Source organism: Hypanus sabinus, chromosome 8 (genome assembly GCF_030144855.1).
Source record: "Hypanus sabinus isolate sHypSab1 chromosome 8, sHypSab1.hap1, whole genome shotgun sequence".
Taxonomy (NCBI): domain Eukaryota; kingdom Metazoa; phylum Chordata; class Chondrichthyes; order Myliobatiformes; family Dasyatidae; genus Hypanus; species Hypanus sabinus.
The window spans coordinates 55,954,886-55,966,559 of record NC_082713.1 but is presented as its reverse complement, the minus strand read 5'-3'; the positions used below and the strand labels follow the sequence as shown (position 1 = coordinate 55,966,559).

The 11,674-nt window shown below is 42.7% G+C and overlaps 1 protein-coding gene across 3 annotated transcripts in view; it reads right to left on the bottom strand.

Moving 5' to 3' along the window:
- Window positions 1–11,674, bottom strand: part of tmlhe (trimethyllysine hydroxylase, epsilon) — a 36,745-nt gene that overhangs the window by 10,679 nt on the left and 14,392 nt on the right. For all 3 annotated transcript variants that reach the window (XM_059977230.1, XM_059977229.1, XM_059977228.1), the window contains one exon: window positions 9,045–9,164. In XM_059977230.1, coding sequence (XP_059833213.1) covers window positions 9,045–9,164 — 120 coding nt within the window. The remainder of the gene's footprint in view (window positions 1–9,044; window positions 9,165–11,674) is intronic.

Sequence of the window (11,674 nt, the reverse complement as noted above, 5' to 3'; positions counted from 1 at the left end):
TTGGGGTGAGAGGACAAGGTCAGGGCCAGAGGTCCCCGTGCCAGTCGCAGTCCGGAGAGTGACGGAGCGAGGAGTGTGACGGGCGTGTGCCCACTCCCCTTGTAGGATCTATCAACCAACAAAAGTTTGGCTCGAGGGATGACTTTCAGTAGGTCACAGTGAGGTAGCTGCTCTGCTACTCACGAAACCCTGAGCCCAAATTAGGTCGTCTGCGAATATTTTAGCACCAGGTTCCCCACAAACATTCGGTGTGCTAAACAGGTTAAGAGGTGGTGCCCATCTGTCCGCACTCCAGGCCAGTAGCACTGGCCACTTCTCACTGGCCGCACAAGGCGGCCGGTTACCCGAGGCCAACCAGTGATCCCTGGCATGAGGGTATCACTGTGTTTAGGTGACTGATGACCTCACATGGGTAATGACCTCGTGTGGGTAATGACTTCACATACATAATGACTTCGCGTGGGTTCAAGTTCAACAGTGAGTGTGACAGGGAATGAGGAAAAGTTCAGCTGACTCATATTGTTTCCTCGCGGCCCGGTGGTTGGGGATCACTGAAGTACACTGTGTAGTGTGTGGCGGGGGAGCTACACACATGCGCACTGGGCAGAAAGAACAGAACTAAAACCCTGCAACCCAGAAACAACCTCTCAACAGTATTTGTGTATTTATTTTTCTTTTTTTTTCGGGATCTACTGGGAAATTCTCAAAGATCGACCAGTTGATCATGATTGATAGGCTGGCGACCACTACTGTAAGTGTTTCATTTTACCAGTTCTGTAAGAGCAGTCTGTTCTACTTCTACCATGTTTGGATTTGAGCTAAAGGAGCTATGTTGCTCAGCTTAGGAATGTTGTGTTACCCAATCAGGATGCTGGAATTGGGAGAAAGTTCTACAGCACGCTGGGTGAAGAGGTTTTTGTGACCAACACTGATGTGGGTTTAGGTCTTTTTGGCAGGAGTTGGGAGAAAACAGGAGGGAAGATGGCAGAGGATGCCATCCCTGTTGTACAAGGTGCTTGATGCAGATGAATGGCTTCAAATAGGAAGGACCAATACTCCCATGGGGGAGCCTGTTTATTCACGATGGATTTCAAGCGACATTCGGAAGGTGGTACATGCTTTAATACAGACCATGGTTCCAGCATGTCAGCTAAAGACAACTTCACGATGAGCTCCAAGTTGTGTGTACATTTGGATTGGGTTAATTGTAATGGGACTTTAAAATTTATTTCCATTTCTTTTTCTTACTGACTGTTTGATAAAGTTGACATTTGTAAATATACTTTGTTTATAATTGTATGCAGTGTACGATTTGTTAGTTCTTGCTGACATTCATTTGTGTGGGGTCAGCAGTTACACAGTATTCATATAGATCGGGGTTTGGGTGGGCGAGACATCCCAAATTCCCAGTTTTGGTGGGACTCAAGTCACATTGCCAAGATGTATGGAATTTGGAAAGATGATTTCCTACCACTGAGACTACGTCCACACTACACCAGATAAATCCGTAACCGAAGCTTTTTCTCTTCGTTTTTACCCTTTGTCCACACTAAAACAGCGTTTGCATCCCCCAAAACCGGGGCTTTTCAGAAACGCTCTCCAAAGTGGGTATTTTTGAAAATGCCGGATTGGCCAGATCAGTGTGGATGGGGTAACCGGACTCTTCTGAAAATGCTGTCAGACGGCAGCGCACTATTTCATTGTTTTCTTGAACGCAACCAAACAATTTCAGAACAGACGGCAACGAAACTGACGCCAGAAGAGTTAGAAATGTACTCACCAAATACTTTGACCCATAACTTACTGAATAAATAAGTAAACACGAGGAAATCTGCAGATGCTGGAAATTCAAACAACACACACAAAATGCTGGTGGAACACAGCAGGCCAGGCAGCATCTATAGGGAGAAGCGCTGTCAATGTTTCGGGCCGAGACCCTTTGTCAGGACTAACTGAAAGGAAAGATAGTAAGAGATTTGAAAGTAGTGGGGGGAGTGGGAAATGCGAAATGATAGGAGAAGACCGGAGGGGGTGGGATGAAGCTAACAGCTGGAAAGGTGATTGGCGAAAGTGATACAGAGCTGGAGAAGGGAAAGGATCATGGGATGGGTGGCCTTAGGAGAAAGAAATGAGTGGGGGGGAAAGCACCAGAGGGAGATTCAGAACAGGCAAACAACTAAATATATCAGGGATGGGGTAAGAAGGGGAGGAGGGGCATTAACGGAAGTTAGAGAAGTCAATGTTCATGCCATCAGGTTGGAGGCTACCCAGCCGGTATTTAAGGTGTTGTTCCTCCAACCTGAGTGTGGCTTCATCTTGACAGTAGAGGAGGCCATGGATAGACATATCAGAATGGGAATGGGACGTGGAATTAAAATGTGTTGCCACAGGGAGATCCTGCTTTTTCTGGCGGACTGAGCATAGGTGTTCAGCGAAACGGTCTCCCAGTCTGCGTCAGGTCTCACCAATATATAAAAGGCCACACCAGGAGCACCGGTTGCAGTATACCACACCAGCCGACTCACAGGTGAAGTGTCAGTTATGCCTGCCTTTTTGTTGGCTTTGTGGAATAGTCCATGTTCCGTCTATACCGGTATCCATTCCCCTCTTTTCCTTCGCTACATCGACAACTGCATTGGCGCTGCCTCTTGCACGCATGCTGAGCTCGTCAACTTCATTAACTTTGCCTCCAACTTTCACCCTGCCCTCAAATTTACCTGGTCCATTTCCGACACCTCCCTCCCCTTTCTTGATCCTTCTGTCTCCATCTCTGGAGACAGCCTATCTACTGATATCTACTATATGCCTACAGACTCTCACAGCTATCTGGACTATTCCACTTCCCACCCTGTCTCTTGCAAAAAGGCTATCCCCTTCTCACAATTCCTCCGTCTCTGCCACATCTGCTCTCAGGATGAGGCTTTTCATTCCAGGATGAAGGAGATGTCTTCCTTTTTTAAACAAAGGGGCTTCCCTTTGTCCACCATCAACTCTGCTCTCAAACGCATCTCTCCCATTTCCCGCACATCTGCCCTCACCCCATCCACCCGCCACCCCACTCGGGATAGGGTTCCCCTTGTCCTTAACTACCACCCCACCAGCCTCCAGGTCCAACATATAATTCTCCGTAACTTCTGCCGCCTTCAATGGGATCCCACTACCAAACACATTTTTCCCTCCCCCCTTCTGCTTTTCGCAGGGATTGCTCCCTACGCGACTCCCTTGTCTACTCGCCCCCCCCCCCCCATCCCTTCCCACCAATCTCCCTCCTGGCACTTATCCTTGTAAATGGAACAATTGCTACACCTGCCCTTACACTTCCTCCCTCACCACCATTCAGAGCTCCAGACGGTTCTTCCAGGTGACGCGACACTTCACCTGTGAGTCGGCTGGTGTGGTATACTGCGTCCAGTGCTCCCGGTGTGACCTTTTATATATCGGTGAGACCCGACGCAGACTGGGAGACCATTTTGTGGAACACCTACACTCGGTCCGCCAGAAAAAGCAGGATCTCTCAGTGGCCACACATTTTAATTCCACATCCCATTCCCATTCTGATATGTCTATCCATGGCCTCCTCTATTGTCAAAATGAATCCAAACTCAGGTTGGAGGAACAACAGCTTATATACCGGCTGGGTAGCCTCCAACCTGATGGCATGAACATTGACTTCTCTAACTTCCATTAATGCCCCTCCTCCTCTTCTTACCCCATCCCTGACATATTTAGTTGTTTGCCTGTTCTCCATCTCCTTCTGGTGCTTTCCCCACCAACTCCTTTCTTTCTCCTGAGGCCTCCCGTCCCATGATCCTTTCCCTTCTCCAGCTCTGTAACTTTCGCCAATCACCATTCCAGCTCTTAGCTTCATCCCACCCCCTCCGGTCTTCTCCTATCATTTTGCATTTCCCCCTCCCCCCACTACTTTCAAATCTCTTACTATCTTTCCTTTCGGTTAGTCCTGACGAAGGGTCTCGGCCCGAAACGTCGATAGCACTTCTCCTTATAGATGCTGCCTATCCTGCTGTGTTCCACCAGCATTTTGTGTGTGTTGTTTGAATAAATAAGTATACTCACTTTGCTCTGTTTTCTGTCTTTGCTCGTATGAAGGTGGTTTACCTACTTAAGCAAGTACTTCTCTGACAATAGATGTCTAATAGCCTAATGTAACATTGTATGGAAATACAAGATAACACTGATGCAGACATGTTTTATATAGTTAACAAGGTGCTTTATTAATGCAACAGAGTTTGTCGGTTTTTCAATGTTCGTCGTCAGCAGGGTCAATCTGTCTGTGAACTCCCTGTCGGTTGCCTCCATACACTCCAGTATTTGTTTTTTTTAACTTTTAAGTTCTCCTGCGCGAAAGCCAACAGCTGTTCGTCGTTTTAAGTTTTTCTAGTCTGTAACTACACAAATGCGCACTTTTACGGCGAGATTCAACATCAAACATGTCGCTTGTTTTCAGTAGATGTACCCTGCGCATGCACAGGAGGAGGAGATTCACCGAAATCTCTGTTTCAGTGTGGAAAGAGATATTTTTAAAAATGCATAGTGTGGGCGCCTATCGTTTTTATGCGAAACTGGCGTTTTCAAAATTATCCAGTCTAGTGTGGATGTAGCCTCAGTCCGGTGGCCGTTAGCAAGGGGCTAATGAGCCACATCTCAGAGACATAGGGTAAAAAGGAGTTTCATACATTTCTCACTGTTCTCCAGTGCTTTGTTCAAACTATTCACTCTGACAAGTTTTAAACATTTATTCAACAATAAAGCATATCAAGTTTTTTTTTAGCAGGTTCAGTTAACAGTGATCAGACTATCAAATGCTAATAATACTTCCCTTCCTACCTCTTTGGAGGCCATTCAAGATCAGTAAAATTATAGAGGGAAACCATATCTGAAATATATCTGTTGTGTATGAGGCCTGGTTACACAACAATGCTATTAATAAAACCACTGGAGACGGGATCTAAGTTTCATGGTTCTTTACTGGCAGAAATCCGAACTCAACACACACGTACAGATCAATACGCACCTAATAGCACATTCAATGACGTTACTAAAACATAAAGTAGTCCCTTATTATACAGTAAGCTATGGTACACTACTCCCCTTTAATTTTAATAGTGCATCAACTTTTTTTATTATGCTAAACAAATTATGTTTACCCTGAACATACGAACGCCTAACATTGTTTACTTAACAGCTTAATCATATCAAATTATAACAAAGTAATGTAACAATATTAAATTATAACAAGCCTGTTTTTTTAAACTTTTGGTCTAAGACCGATTTATAACTCAAGTCCCCGGGGGGGGGGGGGGGTGTCTTCTCTAGATTGTCTGGCACTGAAACAAATAGGTCTTCACTCTATTGTCTGGAATAAATTAAACAATCCACAAATTGGCAGGTTCCAGCCATAAACAGTAGTCACCTCCATCTTGCAAAGGTGACAAAAGCAAAGTGAAATCCGTGAAAAGATGAATATTATTCTTAAAAAATATGTACAATCATCAAAACTGAGATGGTATTGCAAAGTGTCTTCAAATAGTGTGTTCTTCAGTCTGTCAATAAACTTGTTTGTTTTAATACAGATTTCCATATAAAAGTCATGAAAATTTGACCTCTGAGCATAGGGAGTTAAGGAGATGTGCGCCTCCAGCTTGCTAAGAGTTCTAGGCAGCAGATCGCCTCCATATAATGAAGACTCCTCTGTGCAGCTGTCCTAGATATATACGCATCTTTGTGCTATCATTTGTCTTCCTTACCCATATCTCAGTTGTTCCAACTGAGCTAATTACACAGCCAATCTTCGTATTCTCCTTAGATTCCAAATAGATAGCCTGACCTTCATGATACCATCTCTTATCGTAATATAATTTTCCATCTTCTATTCGTGCTTCATATTTTTGTGCTGTTGAGTCAGCAGAAGTGCTAGGAAAATGCTCAGGAGAAGACAGAGATGCTGGTCTTTTTGGAGATTGAAATTTATTGAGAGTTTACAGATCTTCCATCATCTGTTAACAAGTAATTTTAACTGCGCATGTGCAGGTTTTCATCTTTTGTCTGTAATTGGAACAGGGTCATTAGGTCTCCTCCTTAGTTTCCTACTTATTATTGGCTTTACCTCCATAGAATCTCCTGTGAGTTCCATTGTTAGCCTCTCATTCTCAATCATCTTTATCTTCTAAATCAATCTTTTTATCTTCAAATTCCTTCACTGCTGCTCTCTTCACTTTAATATAATTCCTTTCTTCTTGTTCTGTCTCCAGTTGCAGAAAAAGCTCTGCATTTCGTATTCTTTCCTTGTATTGTTGATCTAGTTTCTTCATCCTTTTCTGATACTCCTGCAAAGTGCCTTCTTGTAACTGCTGTAGCTGTTTTGAGAGATGTCAATTTCTCCTGGTACATCTGCTCTTTTACTTCCAGGTAGTCTTCGTTATCCTGCTTATTGGCAATATCTGTCTCACCTGCATCCTCTATATCTTCATCTGAGTCATGGCCATGGATACTGCAGTCATCCTCATCATCGATGCTGTCTAGCTCCTCGTTGTTTTAATAGTTGACAATGGGTGAGAGGAGAACTGCGGATATCTTCCCCACTGAGCTGCCCTCCTTTGCTGACATATCTAGTGCCTTGATGGTGTGCCAATCCAACTGGATTTTCCTGAGCCATTCACATCCCAGCAACAGTGGTTCTTCATTTTTCAGTACATTGAGGTTCAGCTGCTGTGTTTTGTCTCCGTAGGCCACTGTCACTTTAATTTCACCTTTGGGATGCACTTTCTGTTCTGTGTAAGTCTTTAGCAGTAGTTTAGTTTGTTCAGAGGTTATGTGAGAAAACAGTTGTTTGCAGTTGCGTACGGAGATCACTGTTAAAGCTGAGCCTGTGTCCAACTCCATTTTCAGTCTCACACCTGCCACTTGTGGAGTGATCCTTATTAATTGATCATCTATCTCTTTCACGCTATGAAGTTGCAGACAAGACACTTTTGTCTGAATCGTTTTCATCAACTTTCTTCCATTTTGTGTACGTTGTTGTATTTTCCTTTCTGGGGTTTCTTGTTGCACTGTATTTTGTCTTTTTTCTGCTGTTTACTAGCTTTGCATACTCTGCCAGTGTGGCCCCGTTTGCCGCAGTTTCTGCATTCTTTGTCTTTAAACCAACACAGTCATCAGGGTCATGTGACACGTTCCCACAATGGTAACATTTCTGTTCAGTGACATTTTATTCGTAGCATATTCCAGGATTTGTTTTTTGTATCTGTGAAGCACCCTGTGCTGCTGTTTTCCGTTGATATTGCAATGTTTAGTGCCTTCTCTAATGTAAGGTCTTTTTCACATAGGAAATTCTTCTGTGTGGTTTCACAGTGCATGCCACACACTATCCTGTCCCTCAATGCAGTCGAAAGACCAGCTCCAAATTGACAATGTTCTGATAATTTGTACAATATTCAGAAATGCTTTCATTTTGGCTCTGATTCCATTTGTGAAATTTAAATCTTTCAGCAATGACTAGTGGTTTGGGGTTTAAATGCTGTTGGAGAGTGTCTACTCTTTGCTTCAACATTTTGTCAGCTGGTTTTTCAGGAGTTAACAACCTCCATAGCAGCCCATATGTTTTTGCTCCCATAACACTGAGTAAAAGCTGATTCATACTTGTGTGTATGGGCTACGCCGCAACCTATTCTGTAGCCCTGATTTTCACTTCTGTGTCACTCTACTCCATAGCGAGCATGCGTTGGTGTGTGCCAAAACGCTAGTTGGCGGTGGGGTTTCTATGCCACTGTCTTGAGATTGTTTGTGAGAGACATGGATGAGGAAATGCATTTCAAATATTTTTGCATGTCGGCAGGTAAATTTGATGATTTGGTTATCTGTTTCGCATCGGTGTACAGACATGGCGGAGAAGAAGCAACCAGAAATGCGTACGAGGAAATGCGATGCTACCAAGCTGACCAATCACAGTTGTTGCGGTCTGCGTCGCTGCGACACGTGAGTTGATTTTTTGGGGAGGTGCACATCATCCTACAGGGTAGGGTACACACTACCTACGCCATAGATGCTATGCACAAGTATAAGTCAGCCTTAAGAAGCTGGCTGTCTTTTCATCATTAACACCGTTAGCGTCACAATATAACTCCACTCTTTCAATGTAAGTTGCCCAGTCTTCAATGCCACTATCAAGTGCTGTAATGGTTCCAATCATCACCATCTATGTTACGTTAATTTTGCCTGTTTTCCCCTTGTTTTCTTTTTGACTCACATGTCCTTTTTGCTAATGCCACGAGTGCACTCCATCTAGATGTGTGTGTCACTCCTTTTTATCTCCCTTCTGGGGCAGGCAGACCCTCAGCCCCTGGGGGTCAGCGCCGGCTGTGGTCTCGCCTGGATGTGCTGCTTCCCCGACTGTGTCTCGGTCTCCCGACGTTTCCTACCGCAGCTGTGCTCCCGCTTCCTTTGGACTCGTGGCCATTCTCTGCCTCCTTCTCCTGCTCCTTGGCTCGATCCTTGTGCTCTTCTTCCGAATGTCATTATCAACTAAAACCCGGCATTCTGATAAGATGTAGGTTCATTAACCTCGTCGCCAATTTGTTGTGTATGTGGCCTGGTTACACAACAATGCTATTAATAAAAATGTTGGAGACAGGAGCTAAGTTTAATGGTTCTTACTGGCAGAAATCCGAACTCGACACATGTACAGATCAATATGCGCCTAATAGCACATGCAATGATGTGTTACTAAAACAAAGTAGACCCTTATTATATTGTAGACTATACAGTACAGTATACATTTATCTTGAAAGAAGAAACATACTGTGTGAATCTACTGGAATTTAATATGGAATCAAGAAACAAAATTTCACATTTTACATAGAAATAGAAAAATTCAACAGCCAATTAGAACCTTTTTTTAGTAGTCACTTCCTTTAAGCCTTGATAGTTGGATTGATAATTGAAAAATACAGCATAACAGCTGTCTCCAATTTTAGTACTGGGTGACAAAAGCATTTATCATTTTTTTAAAAATCAAGTAAAACACATACCCACAAGGTTCCTGAAAATAAGTCGTGTCTATATGCCGATCAAGTGCCATTTTTGTGTAAGCAGTGTCACCACGCGAGAAGTCAGAAGTAAACTCCCACATGCGGCCATAAATGGTCTCCCTAGAGCGAGAAAGTTACAGCTATGCTCAACATATTGAAAGAAAATTTAATATTAAGTTCTAATGAAAAATTTTAAAATCTAAGTATTTCAATTTTTCAGCATTTGCACAAAAAGCAAAACTGCTGGAATTACTCATGAGATATTTATGTTTAAGACCATTGACCTACCAGATCACAGAAAACAAGACCTCCTCCTTCTGCCTGCAGATGCACCTCCCTGCCTCCAGTTTAGCATTTTTGTTAAGTCCACAGCCCAGAGAACAGATAATCAAAAAGATGGTCTAACAGTATAATGAAGTCATAGAGAAAAACCAACTAGATTTTAATTGCATAATCATGACTATTAATACTATAGAAGTAACTGATTAAAACAAATGGTATTCGGAAATTACTTGCACAGCCAAGACGTGCTACGTTCAGTTCAAGCTGTGTGAGAATATGATGCTGTTTCAAAGTTTCCAAGACAACCATGTTACAGGAGATAATAACAACTGCTCAAACTCAAGATGTGGGGCGAGAAACATCTGGACTCATTGCAGGACATCTGAGAAGCTTGAGAATTTCTTGTTCCAGGTAGTGCTTGATATGCAAGGAACACAGGAGGTTATTAAATCTATAACTAATATATTAGATAGTCACACAGCATATGTACCATGATGATACAGATGATAAGATTAGAAAGCAGACAGTGTAGGAATCCTTCAGAATATTAATACATCAACAATCTTGGCACTGATTCATTGGAGGGCAATTGGATCTTGAAACACAAGTTGGGGAACACACATGGCACTACAGGCTAAGTGGCTGAACTATGAAGTATAAAATTTCAAAAGTACTCTTCGGCAATCCAACTCAGAAAGATCAAGAATTACGGTGTAAAAAAAATTGACAGGGTGGCAAATAATTTCAAGAGTAGCATGTTCAAGCACAGCACAGTGAAAGAAATTGATCTTTAGATTATTCCCCATGTCCGATGTCAAAGCAGATATGGAGTGAAGATGAATAGATTATCAGGTAGTCAGGGAAAAGATTCAAGGATGCGTTTTAAGGCTTCCTTTCAGATATTCAACACAACTACCAACTCCTAGAAATCATGGCACAAAGTAGGTTCAGGATGAAATCAAAAAACTAGAGTCCATGTATTTAGAGTATTGCTTGACAGAGTAGTCCCTTCCCACCCCCACTCCCTCTCCCAAGTTGCTCCATCCATCCAACCATCACCCACTACATCTTTTGAAGTGTCAGCCATTTCAAAATTGGCCTCTTAGCATCCACAGAACCAATAAAATCAGTATGCCACTCATTCTTAATCTTGCAGGATCAATTAACAATTCCTAATGTCAAAGCTCTGGAGCATAGGAGTAAAATAAAAAGGTACAATAGTTCATATGCAAGCTGGATAAAATGCAGAAGATCTTTCAATTCCTTGGGCAGTAGAACCAGGCTTTGGAATGGAAGGATTTGTTCAGATTGAATAGTTGCACCTCAGAATTCCCATCGGAAAGTTTAAATTATTTGGCAGAGAACAGTACCAGTAGGTGCACAGGGGAGCTTCTTAAAAAAAACAAATATCATTCAGAAATAGGATGATTAGAGAAACACAGGAGTCACACAAGACAGTTTCAAACGCATAGGAGATGCAAGCACAAAATCCCAGAGTGAATTATATGTGCCATGACAGGATGGACAGCAGTGGTGGCAATATTGGTTACAAAGTATACTTGCACTGCAAGGGGCGATGTCAGTTAAGGACAAATAATGAATTTCCAAATTGATAAAGGTACTTTTAATCCTTTATTACAAAAGCAGCAAAGATGAATGATCTTATAGTGATAAAAACAAAACTAAATTAGCAATAAAAACACAAAATGCTGGCAGAACTCAGCAGGCCAGACAGCATCTATGGGAGGAGGGAGTGACGACGTGTCGGGCCGAAACCCTTCATCAGGAGTGAAGTAACATGGGATGGTGGAGAGGGGATAAGAAATGGGGGGAGGGATGAAGTAGAGAGCTGGGAAGTGATAGGTTGGAGGGAAATGGGCTGGGGGAAGGTGGAGAATTTTGGGAAATAAAACAAAGAGAGGTAGGGCTGGGGGGAGATTATAGTGAGGGGGAAAAAAGAGAGAGAAAGAGAACCAGACTAAAATAACAGATAGGGATGGGGGTAAGGGGTATCAAGGGAGGTCTGTGTGCCACTAGATTAGCAATATAGCAATCTTAAGCGTTCTAATTAGTGATATCAGAATTACTGTACTTTAGGTCTTTAACCAAAGTTAGCAATCTAGTTCGTGTTCCATAATGGTCAACAAAAACAAACATCATTCCTCATGGTTTAATCCATTAAACAACCAAGGCCAAGTGGGAGTACATAACTATACTCATTTACTTTCACCACACCCCACCCATGTGACAGATTACCAGAATAAATGTGCCACAAAATAAATAGGGACAGAAAATAGGTACAGTGGCATGCAAAAGTTTGGGCACCCCTGTCAAAATTTCTGTTACTG